The 14610-nt window shown below is 40.1% G+C and overlaps 13 protein-coding genes across 33 annotated transcripts in view; 3 read left to right on the forward strand and 10 right to left on the reverse strand.

The window, feature by feature from the left end:
- Positions 1-14610, reverse strand: part of SLO2 (slowpoke 2) — a 94802-nt gene that overhangs the window by 28916 nt on the left and 51276 nt on the right. The window contains exons 1-2 of one of the 8 annotated variants that reach the window (NM_001273934.1): positions 13630-14077; positions 6405-6635 (exon numbers count right to left, since the gene is read on the reverse strand). The exons of 6 other annotated variants lie outside the window; for them this stretch is intronic. In NM_001273934.1, coding sequence (NP_001260863.1) covers positions 6405-6634 — 230 coding nt within the window. In that variant the 5' untranslated portion in view covers position 6635; positions 13630-14077. Of the gene's footprint in view, positions 1-6404; positions 6636-13288; positions 14078-14610 lie in introns of those variants that run through there. One more of the 8 variants, NM_001201971.2, reaches the window with a different exon arrangement.
- Positions 423-1051, reverse strand: CG43200 (uncharacterized protein). Its single transcript, NM_001259314.1, has 3 exons — positions 918-1051; positions 683-831; positions 423-626 (listed from the first exon to the last, which is right to left on the reverse strand). The coding sequence occupies exon 1, from the start codon at positions 1019-1021 to the stop codon at positions 956-958; it is 66 nt and encodes a 21-aa protein (NP_001246243.1). The 5' UTR covers positions 1022-1051; the 3' UTR covers positions 423-626; positions 683-831; positions 918-955.
- CG43172 (uncharacterized protein) lies at positions 423-1051 on the reverse strand. Of its 2 annotated transcripts, NM_001259315.1 has the most exons (3): positions 918-1051; positions 683-831; positions 423-626 (listed from the first exon to the last, which is right to left on the reverse strand). In NM_001259315.1, exons 2-3 carry the CDS (start codon positions 746-748, stop codon positions 624-626), a joined length of 69 nt encoding a protein of 22 aa, NP_001246244.1. In that variant the 5' UTR covers positions 749-831; positions 918-1051; the 3' UTR covers positions 423-623. The 2 variants fall into 2 exon arrangements, with proteins under 2 accessions (NP_001246244.1, NP_001286283.1); NM_001299354.1 differs by lacking the exon at positions 918-1051 and having other exon boundaries at positions 683-880.
- On the reverse strand, positions 423-1051 carry CG46305 (uncharacterized protein). 2 transcript variants are annotated; one of them, NM_001347782.1, is made up of 3 exons: positions 918-1051; positions 683-831; positions 423-626 (listed from the first exon to the last, which is right to left on the reverse strand). In NM_001347782.1, the coding sequence occupies exon 3, from the start codon at positions 613-615 to the stop codon at positions 544-546; it is 72 nt and encodes a 23-aa protein (NP_001334721.1). In that variant the 5' UTR covers positions 616-626; positions 683-831; positions 918-1051; the 3' UTR covers positions 423-543. The 2 variants fall into 2 exon arrangements, with proteins under 2 accessions (NP_001334721.1, NP_001334722.1); NM_001347783.1 differs by lacking the exon at positions 918-1051 and having other exon boundaries at positions 683-880.
- On the reverse strand, positions 1346-2004 carry CG43178 (uncharacterized protein). 3 transcript variants are annotated; one of them, NM_001299356.2, is made up of 2 exons: positions 1819-2004; positions 1346-1756 (listed from the first exon to the last, which is right to left on the reverse strand). In NM_001299356.2, exon 2 carries the CDS (start codon positions 1486-1488, stop codon positions 1423-1425), a length of 66 nt encoding a protein of 21 aa, NP_001286285.1. In that variant the 5' UTR covers positions 1489-1756; positions 1819-2004; the 3' UTR covers positions 1346-1422. The 3 variants fall into 3 exon arrangements, with proteins under 3 accessions (NP_001286285.1, NP_001246247.1, NP_001303340.1); NM_001259318.2 differs by having other exon boundaries at positions 1346-1766; NM_001316411.1 differs by lacking the exon at positions 1819-2004 and having other exon boundaries at positions 1346-1778.
- Positions 1346-2004, reverse strand: CG43201 (uncharacterized protein). Of its 2 annotated transcripts, none has more exons than NM_001299357.2 (2): positions 1819-2004; positions 1346-1756 (listed from the first exon to the last, which is right to left on the reverse strand). In NM_001299357.2, exon 1 carries the CDS (start codon positions 1894-1896, stop codon positions 1825-1827), a length of 72 nt encoding a protein of 23 aa, NP_001286286.1. In that variant the 5' UTR covers positions 1897-2004; the 3' UTR covers positions 1346-1756; positions 1819-1824. The 2 variants fall into 2 exon arrangements, with proteins under 2 accessions (NP_001286286.1, NP_001246245.1); NM_001259316.3 differs by having other exon boundaries at positions 1346-1766.
- CG43171 (uncharacterized protein) lies at positions 1346-2004 on the reverse strand. 3 transcript variants are annotated; one of them, NM_001299355.2, is made up of 2 exons: positions 1819-2004; positions 1346-1756 (listed from the first exon to the last, which is right to left on the reverse strand). In NM_001299355.2, the coding sequence occupies exon 2, from the start codon at positions 1715-1717 to the stop codon at positions 1646-1648; it is 72 nt and encodes a 23-aa protein (NP_001286284.1). In that variant the 5' UTR covers positions 1718-1756; positions 1819-2004; the 3' UTR covers positions 1346-1645. The 3 variants fall into 3 exon arrangements, with proteins under 3 accessions (NP_001286284.1, NP_001246246.1, NP_001303341.1); NM_001259317.2 differs by having other exon boundaries at positions 1346-1766; NM_001316412.1 differs by lacking the exon at positions 1819-2004 and having other exon boundaries at positions 1346-1778.
- Positions 2258-3279, forward strand: CG46298 (uncharacterized protein). 2 transcript variants are annotated; one of them, NM_136733.5, is made up of 2 exons: positions 2258-2926; positions 2996-3279. In NM_136733.5, exon 1 carries the CDS (start codon positions 2406-2408, stop codon positions 2793-2795), a length of 390 nt encoding a protein of 129 aa, NP_610577.3. In that variant the 5' UTR covers positions 2258-2405; the 3' UTR covers positions 2796-2926; positions 2996-3279. The 2 variants fall into 2 exon arrangements, with proteins under 2 accessions (NP_610577.3, NP_001246248.2); NM_001259319.3 differs by having other exon boundaries at positions 2258-3279.
- On the reverse strand, positions 3614-4721 carry CG12902 (uncharacterized protein). 3 transcript variants are annotated; one of them, NM_165765.3, is made up of 2 exons: positions 4391-4721; positions 3614-4178 (listed from the first exon to the last, which is right to left on the reverse strand). In NM_165765.3, the coding sequence occupies exon 2, from the start codon at positions 4120-4122 to the stop codon at positions 3928-3930; it is 195 nt and encodes a 64-aa protein (NP_724921.1). In that variant the 5' UTR covers positions 4123-4178; positions 4391-4721; the 3' UTR covers positions 3614-3927. The 3 variants fall into 3 exon arrangements, with proteins under 3 accessions (NP_724921.1, NP_610578.1, NP_724922.1); NM_136734.5 differs by having other exon boundaries at positions 3614-4329; NM_165766.3 differs by lacking the exon at positions 4391-4721 and having other exon boundaries at positions 3614-4277.
- CG43397 (uncharacterized protein) lies at positions 3614-4721 on the reverse strand. Of its 2 annotated transcripts, none has more exons than NM_001259321.2 (2): positions 4391-4721; positions 3614-4178 (listed from the first exon to the last, which is right to left on the reverse strand). In NM_001259321.2, exon 1 carries the CDS (start codon positions 4560-4562, stop codon positions 4440-4442), a length of 123 nt encoding a protein of 40 aa, NP_001246250.1. In that variant the 5' UTR covers positions 4563-4721; the 3' UTR covers positions 3614-4178; positions 4391-4439. The 2 variants fall into 2 exon arrangements, with proteins under 2 accessions (NP_001246250.1, NP_001246249.1); NM_001259320.2 differs by having other exon boundaries at positions 3614-4329.
- Positions 5061-5690, reverse strand: CG42733 (uncharacterized protein). Of its 3 annotated transcripts, none has more exons than NM_001201973.1 (2): positions 5378-5690; positions 5061-5266 (listed from the first exon to the last, which is right to left on the reverse strand). In NM_001201973.1, the coding sequence occupies exons 1-2, from the start codon at positions 5586-5588 to the stop codon at positions 5184-5186; spliced, it is 294 nt and encodes a 97-aa protein (NP_001188902.1). In that variant the 5' UTR covers positions 5589-5690; the 3' UTR covers positions 5061-5183. The 3 variants fall into 3 exon arrangements, with proteins under 3 accessions (NP_001188902.1, NP_724924.1, NP_724925.1); NM_165767.3 differs by having other exon boundaries at positions 5061-5244; positions 5304-5690; NM_165768.3 differs by having other exon boundaries at positions 5061-5690.
- CG43396 (uncharacterized protein) lies at positions 9103-9730 on the forward strand (the record flags this gene model as incomplete). The annotated part of the gene is made up of 2 exons (NM_001259323.2): positions 9103-9175; positions 9229-9730. The coding sequence occupies 2 exons, from the start codon at positions 9103-9105 to the stop codon at positions 9615-9617; spliced, it is 462 nt and encodes a 153-aa protein (NP_001246252.1). The 3' UTR covers positions 9618-9730.
- Positions 11075-12474, forward strand: Gr47a (Gustatory receptor 47a; the record flags this gene model as incomplete). Its single annotated transcript, NM_078958.4, has 2 exons — positions 11075-12121; positions 12316-12474. Exons 1-2 carry the CDS (start codon positions 11195-11197, stop codon positions 12472-12474), a joined length of 1086 nt encoding a protein of 361 aa, NP_523682.3. The 5' UTR covers positions 11075-11194.

A 14610-nucleotide genomic window follows, 5' to 3' on the forward strand; every position in this document is an offset into this window, starting at 1 on the left:
CCCGCCACCACACAAAATGTCAAATTGGTTGCCCTTAAAGTTTGCTCTAACTCTCACCTTCGTGGCCCCAAAAGATTGAGGAAGTGGAAAGTTTTCTCCTTTCCTTTAAGTTGGCAAAGTTTTACCCAACTCAGATCCTGACGTATGTATTTATTGCCGCTGCCTTTTGTTTTTTCAGCCATTAAAAGGAAAGGTGGGAAAAATTTTCACAAAGTCATAAATGCGTTCAACTTGGCTTAAATCCCCAGCGACTATCTACTGAAAACTGTGAAAAGGATTTTATCCGTAAATTTGTTATATTGGGAACAGTCAAGCTAACCCGCATAGTTTATTTCCTAAGGTTTACTTACGAATCAATATAAAATGTTTTTTGTCTAAGGGTTAATTACCTGGAACAGAGAAAAGAAACAGCAATTAGGCTTAGTAAACAACAATACAGTATGATTGTGACAAATTTCTTTATTCCAAATTCATTTTAAATATAGTTCTCGGGACATCTGGTTTTCGATAAAAGGTCTTAATTTATCCGTGGGTTCCTCCTATTCAGGGTTCACAACGGCGGCATACGAACATGCCAAAAACCATGCCCATCCCAAAGCATATTACATAGGACATGATTGTGTTTACTAAGGAAGGGAATTTGAATATCACAAGATAACGAATGGAATTTACAGAGACTTACGCGGGTATTCTTGGCGATGAGGAAACCAACGATGCCACCAACAACGAATGTTATAAACCGCTGCATATTTTAATGAAACTTGAATTCCCGAGATATTAACGGAAAATTTGTCTTATTTAAGAGCATACAAAACGTACACTTCGTTCTGACTGTCGATGGGAAACTGATTACTTTAATTTGAAGCACATTATTATAATGGAAAAAACCAAGCGTACTTGATTCTATTGTAATTTACCTTCATAATTTTGCTGAAAGAATTTTCTAAAGCGGCTCCTATGTATTCTGCGATATAAGATAACCCACAACGCAGCCAATAATAAAGATTAGAATCCATTCCATTTCCGCCGATAACTTTAATTTTAGGTGTTCGAGCGACCTAAATAGTTCAAAACGAATACGTTATGAGCTGACTTTACTAGAAAAGCCAACTTATTTGATACGGTAATGAATAAGTATTCATGTTTAGCAATGCTTACGAAAATATTGATTACCTTATTGATTAACTTAATGGTCATTGAGAAAATCAATCCCAATTTCCAGTCCCTTTTCTGCCTGCTATGGCACTGAGCTTGCTGCATGCTACATCACTAGCTGTACTGCTTGCAAATCTTCCATTCTCAAGCAATTCTCCAAAAATATAATGAATACGAAAGTTTAAATTTTATTTATTGTTCATTTTAATATATGCAATGTTCCTCATAATTGATTTAAGTTATAATTTTCTTTTTGGGAGCTTAGGCTTAGCACTTTCGGCAGCTCATCATTCCGATAATCACGCCCAAGGCGAAGGATATAACGTGCGTCATTTTGATTTTTTCTTAGGTTTCGAAAGTAAGAAAATGATTTCAAGCGCTTGATACCAAATGTTATCTTCCCAATCAAAATCCAGTCCAGTCGGGATTTTGAATTTCAGGATGGCATAAGATTTCAGGCGAACTTTACCCAAAGATTTCTTGCCTATCCTCAGGTATTCTTGGCCACGACGTATCCCACCAAACAGCCAGCTAGAAATGTAATTACCCAATCTACATCCATTTTATAAAACGAAAGTAGTGGGTTTGGAACTTGTAAAGCCTAAAATAAACTAAAATTGAGTGGTTTGAAAAAGCCTACCACAAATGCAAAGGAGCTCTTACCTTTTTCTAATTATGCTTGCCTATCAAATACCCCACAATACAGCCTACAATAAAAGTGATGAACCACGAGTTATCCATAATTTTCAGCCCTAAAGTATCAGTACTTTTTGTTAGGTCTTTTTGAAAAAATTGTTAATTTAGAATTTTGCACTTTAAAGCGACAATACTATCAATGAAATAGAGACTAAGGAGTTTGATTTTAATTTTAGAAAAATGCATTTTACATAACGTTTTGTTTTTGGCTTTGTTTTTCAGATGTATTAGAAAAAAGGATTGTGACTTTAGCCTAGACATTATAAAGAAGAAGATAGGATGCTTAAAGAAGGATCCATTTTGAAAGGATTGCGGTCGAAGAAAGTACTGGTGTAATCTTAAACCTTAGGCATAATGAGTGTTAGGTTTTATCAAGTAGTTTACGAAATAAACGTCAAATACTTAACTCACATCCAAAGGCAACACAGGCCCCACTGTTCTAAATTTCCCATTCGGCTAACATCATTTTTCTGATTTTTTTTTTGGCGTAAAATTAACACGTTATTAGAGGGACCCTGTGATTGCGCGGACATCTAATCCATAATCCTTTGAAGATGTGCGACAAGCCCGCCTGCCCCCCGCCTCCGCGATGCTGTCCTCCGCCACCGCCTCCCTGTCGCCCGCCGCCCACCTTGTGGCAGAAATTGAACTGCGTTCCGTGCAACCGTTTTGTGTTCTTCATGATCGGGGCGGGCATCGGATTATTCTGGGACCATATGAAGAAGGAGGCCCAGAAGGCGGCCGAGGAGGCCGCGAAATCGCCCAAGGAGAAGGAGAAGGAGGCCAAGGAGCGCGAGAAGAAGCAGAAGGAAAAAGAGAAGGCCGAAAAGGAGAAGGCGGAGAAGGAGAAGAAGGAGAGGGAGAAGAAGGAGAAGGAAAAGAAGGAGAAGGAAAAGAAGGAGAAGGAGGCCAAGGGCAAAGAGAAGGGCAAGGAGGGCAAGTAACGACTATAGACCCCCAAACGGACATGTCAAGGAGCAGGATGTTTTCCCCCAAAATTCTCATCGAATCCATATCGTTTCTAAACTTCAAAATTTTCAAGTGCATTATATGGCATACCTAACGATAACTATTGGTCAGTCCATTGCCGCGTTGATGGAAGGCTTCTTTATTTACTATCTAGTGTCCACCCTTATAATTCCAGATCAAGTAACAAGATCGGATGGGATATTTAACTGGAGAGAGGAAATGCCTTTGCGAAATTTGGATAACCATATCAGGCTTAAAATTATACATCACCCGAAAATTGAAATTTACATTTTGGGTTCGTGATGATTTTGAGATATGATCATGATCTATGTTCTTACCGCTAAGGCTTTCTAATACGTTGATATTCTATTAAAAATTGTACAATGAATACACACCAAATGTATTGCCCTCTGCAAGGACCCAAAATTAGTAAATTTATCTAAAGTTATTCAACAAAAATTTGAGAATATTTGTGGTTGGTCAATCAGACTTTAATTATTATACAAAGCATAAGATTGCAATTTTTAATTGTAATAGGCACTTAGTTATCGGTAAATTCGATGTTCATTTTCATAACTCGTTACTCGTAGTTTCGTTTAAAAGAAAAAGAATTAGAACGCGTTTCTTGATCAAGATCAATAAGGAAGTCGATCAGGTGCTCTGCAAATTTTGTTACAGGACGATTAATGAAATAATCAAATCATGTCACTAAAGTACTATTTACAAACATTTAGCGAACAATTGCTCCCACAGATTTGAATAATGAGCCCATATTAAAAACACAGTAAGTCTTGTACAGCACCAATTTTATAGCATTTTCAACAGAGGAATATATAATAGAGAATAGATCAATCGAATAAACCTGTATTAAATGTGGCAGTTAATTGTTCGATTGACAAATTGCTCTTTAGATAAATTTATCGACTGAGAAATTTCCTCTCCATTCCATTCATCGGCGGACAAACTTATCGAATGGCATTTTGTCTTCCCTGGCTAACGCTGCAAACGGTTGGGTAACTTCATGGGTGATGATGAGTCCAGGTTCAATTAGCTAGTGCCAGGCTTGGATGATTGATATTACCGCCGGGCATGGCAGATCGGTCAGTCCTACTTCTTGGCCTTGCCTTCGTCCTTCTTTTTGCCGCCCGACTTGTCGTCCTTGTTGCGCACGAAGAGCACGCCCAGTCCCACCCCGATGACGAAGAACAGGACGCGGTTGCACGGCGTACAGTTGAGCCTGGCAAGGAGCGACGGCATCGGCCGGCACACCCTGCGGACCTCGGTACGCTTACAACAGGGCATGGCTGCAAAAGCTCGACAGGATTTGCCACAATTTAGACCAAAACTGGAATCGCTGTCTGATGGATGTTAAATTAAAACCAAACACGTTATAAATTTTGTGTACGTCGAAAGTCTGATATACTGATTGTAAAGCCAAATAAACACTGAGCTATGTCAGAGCTGCCGCGTTGACAGGACGTTGAAGTGGCTCGAAGTTTGCCGACTCGACTACTAGATCAAAGACATAATCTTGCGGCTTATGGCTCATTTTCGCACAATAGATACGCACCTAAGAAGATCGTATTGATTTCTGCCAGTCTTGCGAGTGATCGGTCGGTCTACTTCTTCTTGTCCTTGCCCTTCTCCTTGGGCTTTTCGTCCTCGGAAAAGGTCTTACCGTACCACAAACCCACTAGGACGCCCGCAAAAACCGCAGACAATCGCTCGCACATCAAATGCATGGTGTTGCTAGATGATAACCAAAGGAAGACGTCGGTGTCCTCAGAACAACAAATGATTTTTTAAATTTCAACAATTTTGAATTTTTCCAGATTCATGGAAGTTTGCTGCTGTGGCCAAAACGGATAACTGAAAAGTGTCGGCACGAAGTTTCAAAGCCCATTAACCCAAATCTCACAGCCTGCTTTGAAGCACTTTCTACACAATATAAATTATTGGGGTTGGCGCGCACTTAATTAACCGAACGATTTCAAAGGACAATTTAATTAGGTGGGATTACGTGTGTCCCTGGGCTGTGAAAATGCGAAATTAGAGTACCATTACACCACCTCGGTGAGCAACTTTTATTGAAATCGCTGCGTACTTTTGTCGCATGCAGCACTGTGCGAAATTCAAATCAGTTGGGGGCACAACCAAAATAAGTAAATACGAATTTACGCAGCGAGCTTTAAGCCATTGTCATTTGACATTTATCCCCAAAAATTAAAGATACGATGTTTAAGATGATACAATACGCATTCTCGTATAATTATTTAAATGCAAAATCGTTAACATCTGCTTCAGAGCATGTGATAATAAAACCATATAAACATAGCTCTTTCGGAAGCGTTATCAGCGGCCATTTACTTCAAACTTTTCCTTTTCAAGCCAATTGCATCGTCGACGTTGGAGTTTTGCTCATGTCTACTAGTACGTTTTGGACTAACTAGAGGAGAAATTCGTTTAAGAGGACTTGCACATACGTATCGTATTGTATCGTCTAAATGGTGTGATTTTTCCACCCCTTTTTAGCTATTTTCTTATCCCTATTCCTTGCCTTTCTCCTTGCCCTTGTCCTGGCCACCATCCTTCCCCTTCCCCTTATCCTTCTCCTTCTCTTTTCCCTTATCCGTGCTTTTGGCCTTGTCCTTGGCCTTATCTTTGTCGCCTCCATCCGTAGGATTTTCGCAGGGGAAGTTCTGGGCGTACCAAACGCCGACCATGGCACCAGCCGTCAGGGCGGAGAGTCTGTCGCAAAGCATCCGCATCTTAGGGAATAAAAATCTAGCTAATCGGGGTATAAAATTTACAAATTTTGGAAACCTAAAATTTTTAAAATTTTGATATGTGATAAGGCTGAAATAGAATGGATGGAATAGCAAAGCCTGCCTGACGGCCAAAAGCCTTTCTAAATTCGGCAACTTAATAACCAAGAAATAATCTGTAGAATAATATCCAGAGTAAAATGAATTTTCAGCTATTTCATATGTAACATATGTTCGTTGTAAAGCTTTCTTGACATAACCACATTTTTTTCAAAGTGACTTGAAAAATCCCATTTGGTTTATTTATTTACACCAGAGCCGCACCAAACCACACAAGCCATAGAGTGCCCAAGTTTCTGAAGCTAGTTCGCTGTCACTCAGCAGCAGATAAAACCGAATGGGTGAGGTAAGCCATGAAATCCTTTATTGCCCCACTTGTGAAAAAAGTAGTTTACCACCACTTGGTGCAGTCAAGTCCAACACTTTACATGCTTTGAATAAATGCTTCTATCTAAAGGCAAAAAACGTTGATAAATATTACATAATTTGTTCTTCACTCAATATTTCTTTCTTTTATAAACAGCCCTTTAAAATAAATAGTTGCGCAGGACTCAGGGAACATATTATTAAGTCATTCCTAATGACAATCGATAATTCAGAGTATAGGCACCATACTCTACTTCTTTAAGATAAATTATTTATAAATTATCATTTGTATTGTCATTTTACTTAAATGTGTTTATCAAGTTGAGCATAACTCGATGGCACCCGCAGATCGGAGAACCCAACCATCGAAGCCACGCCTTCGACTCCACTCACCTGGGGATCTGGAGAGCGATCTCGTCCAGACTGTCCGAGGGGCTCATCGGCGTGCGCTCGAAGAGGCGCGAGGGGGCCAAGGTCAGGTGGCCGGTGGAATCACTGACACACTTGAACACCTTGGCCCCCCTCCGCTGGCGTTGCTGCTGGCGCTGCTGCTCCACGCGCTTCTTGCGCTTGTTCTCCTCGGCGCGCTGCAGGTTATGCAATCGAAAGAAGAACATTGACATTCTGCGGGTGGTGGTGGGTTGGTTTTGTTTTGTGGGTGGGTGGCGGATGTTATGACGAGTTGATTGCAGAAATAATTTCAATTGGTTGGTTCAATGGTTCGTTATTTGTTTTTGGGTTGATTTTCCGTTGAATTTCGCCGAGTCATTGTGCACAATGTTTCGATTATTTTTGTTGAGGGAGTTTTAATTGTTTTCATTTTTTTCACAAATAGTTTTATTAATTTTGTAAGGTATTTCGCATTGTTTGCAGGTCGATTTCAGTTTTTATTGGCATCGAAAGCATGAGTTATTATGAAGCGTATGGAAAAGCACAGCGAATTTACAGATACAATATATGAATTGATTTTATAAAAGTGTTCTGTGGTGTGTGTTTATGTTTGGGAGCTTTCTGCACTTCATACAAAATAGTATTTACAGAAATTATAAATTATTAACAAGGCATTAAAAATAATAGCTAGAATAAAAAACCAATAAGCTCTTGGTGATTTCGAAAGCAGAAAAGAGTGCCACAGTACATAAACCACATATATATGAAAACCATATTTAGCTTAGGATGGTTCAACAGCCAAGGCAAAGAAATTAATAATAATGATTCACTCGGCACTCAAACAGCTTAAGAAATAGCAGCACATTTAATCCCAGCAAGCCCGAGATTACAAAAGCAAACTAATGGCAAAGCTAAATCAAATAGAGAGCCATACGCTCGAGGGCGCAAACCAACTTCCGCAGTATCAATCAAATTTAAAGTGAAATAGAATTTTGAACAAAAAATGTGAAATGTGAAAAACTTCCCAACTGACTGAAGGCAGCAACAAAGTGGCAACTGTCCGCAAACGGAGGACCATGGCTTGAAAGCTGAAATGCTCCTTCCATTCCGGAAATTGAAATATGAACCGCATTCTGGGCGACATGTCCACGTCCCTTCCCCAAAATGCCGCCCAATGTCCTTGGGAAAGGCAGGAAATGGCGGAAGTTCTTTGGGTAAGTCCCGATTTTCAAGGATCTTAGGTCTGTAGCTCTCATTACTTTGATATTCCTTATGCACGAATCCAAAGTCAAGTTTTGCTGGCAAATTGATTGATTGATCGGCTGCAATCAGCTCGTATCGCGAATACATATTTGCCGGCAATGAACCAATTCTCTTGTCATCAGCTCGAGATTTCCGTTCAATTAGCAGGCGAGTTGCCTCCTTAACGAGCCTGTAGGAGTGGGAACCTCTCGCTTGTGTCAAAAATAAATTAATCGAAATTTGCATAAATTTGTTTTGGTCTGAATACAGTGTCGCGTCGTCTGCCCCAATACTCCAAACACTCTAAGTGATTGCGTACCCGAAACTTAATTATAAAAGCCAATGAACTGGAATATGGGCGAACCCTCCGCATCATCATTAGCTGGTCCTCATGAACCACTCCATTTGGTTAATTGCATTGCCAAATATTAAAAAGTATCTCCTCCATAATGACAATGGGATTAACAAACAAGAAACGAAAGTTAGTTCCCCGGCATAAGGCCTGTCAGAAGGTTGTCATCATCAGAAGGCTGTGTAAGGAATGTCCGATCCAACTATTAGAAATATTGTAACATTAACCATATAATCCTGTATGCCTTGAACATTGCAGCTTATTTGAAAGGCTTAGGAAACTTGGTATCAATGAAAAATTGATTGAAAAATATGCCTAAAATCTATACAAAAACCCAGACAAAAACACGTCCTAATCCTGACAGAACAGCCAAAATAAAAACCATGTGTGCAACAGAAGAGGCGCATATTGAAACCACTACTACGGAGGTCTCATTCTTCTAATCCTCAAATAAAGATGTGCAATCTACCAAAGCAAACAGAAGATCCGAAAAACCATTGGTTTATAGTTAAAGATATTTGCGGAACAAGTCATAAAAACCAACGTTAGGATTCCACTTATTCGAATATATGCTTTTGAGTGCTCAGATAGATTTTTTGAGTGCATTCATATACATCTAAGCTTTTGTGGTTTTTCTTTAAAAAGTAATTTAAAGCAGAAAATATTTGAATGTCCGACCAGCTGCACATGTAATCCCAAACATTTATTACGCTTTAAAATGACGGCAATCCAAGTCAATTTGTGAATAGGGAAGGCATGGGGATGAACAAAGCAAAAGCGAAAGTAAATTCCTCCTCATAAATGAGTGTTCATCCATCATTAGAGCGTATGAGAATGACCTTATTAGTACTAATGGAGTTTAACACTGCCCATTTAGCTATGCACATGCCACCGTAATTAAAATGAAATCCAGCCATAATTCCTCAGCTTTAAGTTTCAAATGCTTCAAAGAAAAGCTAACTCTGTGTTTTATAGGCCAAATAGTGTTTTTTGTGGAAGCTAACTAACTAACTATTTGACACACTTGAGAAACCGTGTTATTAAAAAGCTAGACCAATTGCAATTTTACAGGAATTATAAAAGCATCACAGTGTTCTTGAGTTAGCTATGAGAAATACAGCAGGTGTGTTTTTGTTTCAAACTTTTTCAATTATTGTGCGATCCCTCAAAAAGGATCCTGGTGAGTTCCGCTTTTTTTGGTGCTTTAAGGTTGTACATTACTCCCAATTTCAGATGTAAACTACTGCACTTTGGGAGTGGTGCTAATAAAGTATCGAATGATGTGCTCACCGCTGCGCTCACTTTGGGTCCTTAGAAAAGAAAAATGTGTAGAGGCTCTTCATTGTTTAGATGGATATTCAAAAAAAGAGTGCCAAGATAATTGCCTTAAAAAGTCAAAGAAAAAAAAGAAAGTCATATTGAGTCCCGCAACAAAACCCCAACTAAAAACGAAAGAAATTCAAACAACCATAGCCAGTTGTGCAACGATAGAGGTGGAAATTAAAACAACTACTGAACATTATGAGCCACCTAGAGAAGAATTTTCACCATCTACCAGAGAAACTAGAAGACCTAAACGAACTCGAAGAACGAGACGTTATACCATTAAAGAGATATGTTAACAAAGATAATTAACAAATGAACTAAATAATTATAACCACAAAAAAAAAACTAGGGGAACGAGAAAAAAAAAGAACGAGACGTTATACCATTAAACAAAGATAATTAACAAATGAACCAAATTATTATAACCACAAGAGAATAACTAAAGGAAGGGTAAAACAAATTGATATCCTCCTGATCCATATTTGATTAATATACATTTAATACCTATTAATAACTAAAAGCCATTTTTGCGTTAAGCCTATAATTGGTTATTTCCCTTTCATTGAAGAAGAGCCTCCTAATTGGGATTATTTATGTTGCGTTTTAGTGCGGAGCCCATAAGCTCTTCGAAATTAGCAAATCATTTAAATAACATAAAATCCCTATCAGCTCGAGGACAGCCCTCAGTTTTACTTCCCCAAAATGAATTTTCACGTCCGTGGGGATATCGCCCTAAAAAAAAAAACAGCGAAGGGCAAAGGCGAACAATATACGATATTTTCGCAAAGGAGAACAATACCGATGCAGGAACCGAAAAAACCGAAGGGAAAGCAATAATCATTAGGCCAACAAAGGCCTCTCCCTCTCCGAGGGATTGAGGTTGGCCAGGCTGTCCTATCGGGTTGAGTGCGTTGTCAAGCGCTGACCAGGCTAAAAAAGATGGAAAAAAGGAAGAGCAGAGGCTTTTGCAGGGGAAAAATGCCAAAATAAACACTTGTCGCTGGTGAAATTTGGAACGGTGGTGGCTTAGGTGGCTTACGTTCTCCCAACCAACCACAAAAGCGAATATTTTCCAGCTCAGCACGCGTTTAGGCGCTGGTGCGTGCCTTTAGTCCTGGACACCATTAGCCTGGTGAGTGGGAGGTGCACTTGTATATGAGAAACGGCCAAGGAAGCACCCACAGACTGATGGCAGACAGGATACAATCTTTTCACGGTCTTTGGCACGGCCTGACTTGCCCCAACGCTGAGATACGTAATAAAAATGTAGACAATTTTTACGACACTGTCCGAACAACACAAGTGGACATTCCGCTTTTATTTCTTCATTAAAAAGCAGTATTGATTGCCCAGCAGGAGGTCGTGAAGGCGGAGCATCCGAGGAGTGCCCGCAAGGACCTTTTTACATCCATACTTTTATTATAGTTTGCCACACAAAAGGTCTTTGTCAGTGGCGTTATTGGGCTTTCACGTGCTGCGCCACTCTGTATTTGATTTATCCATATTGAAAACCATATCTGTCTTTTGCCCTTTCATCTTTTGTATACCATTACAAAAGGTATTTTCAATTCGACTGTCGTTTTGTCACCCGACACAAGTGCGTATTTAAAGCAACACACTTTTGATTGAAGTGGACAACGTTTTCAGCATAAACCATGACTTTGATGTCACGTAATTACCCATGATTACCCATGTCCTGCCAAATGACCGATAATGTGCCAGCAATTTTTCAACGCCGACAAACAACTCTCCAATGACCCCTTTTATCGCTCCCCTAGTGATGAATAACCAAACTATAAATACTGGCCTAATTGGCCTGACCCAAAGGCCTATAAAACAGGCCGTGAAACAAATACAGCTTGCAGTTCTCAGAATGGCCTTTACCAGCTCGCAGTTATGCAGTTTGCTTACCAAGTTTACGGCGCTCAATGGACTAAATACCTACTATTTCGATACAAAGACGAATGCGTTCCGAGTCTCCTCGAAGCTCAAGATATACTGCGCTATCCATCATGCCCTCTGTGTGCTGGCACTGGCACACATGTCCTATAGCACTGCTAGTAATTTGCGTGTGAGTGTGACTGTTCTGACGATTGGTGGAACCATGGCCTGCTGTGTGAAGTCGTGCTGGGAAAAGGCGCAGGGCATTCGAAACTTGGCCCGCGGACTTGTCACAATGGAGCAGAAGTATTTCGCTGGCAGACCCAGCGGGCTGCTATTGAAGTGCCGATACTACATTAAAATTACTTTTGGTTCGATAACCCTGCTGCGTATCCATTTGATCCAACCGATCTACATGAGGAGACTGCTACCATCGCAGTTTTATCTAAATGTGGGAGCGTATTGGCTACTCTACAACATGCTTTTGGCAGCTGTGCTGGGCTTTTACTTTCTGCTCTGGGAAATGTGTCGCATACAAAAGCTCATAAATGATCAAATGACACTCATTTTGGCCAGGTCGGGCCAGAGAAATCGGCTGAAAAAGATGCAGCACTGCCTTAGACTCTACTCCAAGCTTCTACTGCTATGTGACCAGTTCAATAGTCAGCTTGGACATGTTGCGATTTGGGTTTTGGCTTGCAAAAGCTGGTGCCAGATCACCTTTGGCTACGAAATATTCCAGATGGTGGCTGCCCCAAAGTCAATCGATTTAACTATGTCCATGAGAGTGTTTGTAATTTTCACCTACATTTTTGATGCCATGAACCTATTTCTTGGAACAGACATTTCCGAGTTGTTCAGTACTTTTAGAGCGGACTCTCAACGAATTTTGAGGGAGACCAGTCGCTTGGATCGTTTGGTGAGTAACAAGTCTTCTAAACTAATCCAACCAGAGGATTTGGTTCAATTCGCTGAGAAGGACCCGTAGTCCTGTACTACTTTCAAGTACAACTGAAATTAAAATCTGCTAATCTAATCTGATAAAGCTTGCTTTCAACTAAGCTCATTCTTGATTAGAGCTCTCTAAACTTCCCCTTTGAACTCCGATTGCAGCTCTCCATGTTCGCCTTGAAGTTGGCCCTCCATCCCAAGCGGGTCGTCTTACTCAACGTGTTTACCTTTGACCGAAAGCTGACTCTAACGCTTCTGGCCAAGTCGACGTTGTACACAATATGCTGTCTGCAAAACGACTACAACAAACTCAAGGCGTAGACCCCATTCAAGGCATATCCTGGGCATCCAAGAGTTTATTATACCACGCACTCGAGTTTGTCTGGACTGCGGGCACAAAGCAAAAAACCAAGGAACATGCACAACTTAAAGCAATACAAACATTTACATGCACATATGTTCTCAGCAAATATATAATGGAAAAATCATCGACAATGCATCCAAATCCAAAGCCACGAGCCTGAGGAACTGTGCACGATGACTATTGGTTTGATGATGATGACGATGATGATGAGGTGAATTGGCTAAGTTGCACAATGGTTTATAAAAGAAGTAGGAATGGAAAAAGCTATTCGAATTATAAATACCTATTGCTAAGCTGAAATTTGTTTGATTTTTCCTACATTTTTAGTAAATATTAGAATGCAATTAAAATCAGCAAGATCGTGTGCCCTTTCAATTTCAAAAGAAGGTGTATGTATGTTACAGGATCTGGTAAGCACACATTCGACTGTTTGCACTGTTGTGCAAATATTTAATTAAAATATAAATTTTGTATAAAGCTGCTTCCTGCTTCGGGCAAAGTCTGCGTTTCAGTAGGAAGCCAGTAACACATTGCAGGGTATTTTTCCCGACCTCCTGCGACAACAAAGGACTCGGTTCCTTACTTTGTGACCGTGTACTGCTTTCATGTCATTGTGCATATGTTGCCAAAGAGTGAGCATTTTAATTTGATTTGCCATGAATGAAAGCCAACGGAAGGTGCGGTGTGAAAATTGTCGAGCAAATAAAAGTGAGAATCGAAAACCGAATGGATGCTGAGGAGCGGGAAAATCAAAGGATAAATAAAACTTACATGTGGAAACCAATTAGGTAACTTGTAGTTACGAATGCTAGTTAAACGGCTGCAGTTGTGGTTATTATTGTTATCACTGTTGTCGTTGCTGCTGCCACTGGGCATTTGCTCTAAGTTGCTGCTGCTCATCTTGCGGAAGGAGATGCACTCTCGCAGGATGGCCAGGTTGGCTATATCGTGCTAGGAACTCTGGACACACAGGCAAGGACACAGACAGATCACATAAATGCATTAGGAACACCGATAGACAGATCTACATAAAGCACAGCAAGGAAAGCTCCCAGAAAGGATTGTTGGTGTGTTGCGGTTTGGTTACATCTGGTTATCTGGTTATCAGTTACCTGAAAGCGGTCTCTGTAACTTGCCCGATCTAAATGCTTTTTCTCGACACTAGTGTGTTGTATATGGTTGGATAATATAAATAGGTTGAATATGTTTATAGCACAGTCTACAGTTTACACGTTCAGTTACACAGTACACACGAGAATTGACAGCAAATTCGAGTTGGTTTTGCCTCTTTCCGCTCTTATTTGACTAGTTTAAAGCTTTTACCAAGTTTGTATTCCGTTCTGGTCATATGTACACTTAAAAGTTAGGCTAAATATAAATATTCCTATGTAGAACCATATAATCGATACTGTTTGGTCTCCAGTTTGTTTACAAGCACAAGTCTCACATTGATTTTTTTTTTTACAGCTTAGGGAATATGCGCGTTTTGGTCCGCTCAGTTGGATTAGGTATTTGTTTATTTGGTAGTTAGTTATATGTAAGTTTATTTGGTCAGTTGCTGGTCGAAAATGTAAATATTTAAAGCTTCTCTCCTTGGACTTCAGTTGATATATTTATTGTGTTATCCATTCGTGCTGCAAGAGAGAAATAAACATGGATGCTGCGGGCAGGAAAAACTATTGCTGGTCCGCATCGACTCAAGTGTGCTGGGAACGACTGAACATTTTTGAGCCAAACGAAATTATGGCCAAGATAGCTTGCAAATAATAAAGGGAAAGGAGTCTGAAGAGCAGAAAAGCAGGACACCAGAACAGCAGAACAGCAGCCAAGAAAGGACACCCGTCGAGAGGAGAGTCAGTCGGCCATTTGCTAAGTTCAAATGCGTGCCAGGCAGCAATTTTGCCATCTTTTGTGCCACTTAGCCCGGACCACTCGCCATTTGCCATTTACCATTTACCATTCACCATTTGCTATTTTCCATTCTCCATTGGCCACTTGTCCCCGCTTTGGCAGCAGCCACAATAATTTAATTCTGCAAACTCTGTGCTGATTTAATTTAACCATTCTATCAGCAAAGTTTAATGCCCAAATAT

The sequence above is a fragment of the Drosophila melanogaster genome, chromosome 2R, assembly GCF_000001215.4.
Source record: "Drosophila melanogaster chromosome 2R".
Classification (NCBI taxonomy): Eukaryota; Metazoa; Arthropoda; class Insecta; order Diptera; family Drosophilidae; genus Drosophila; species Drosophila melanogaster.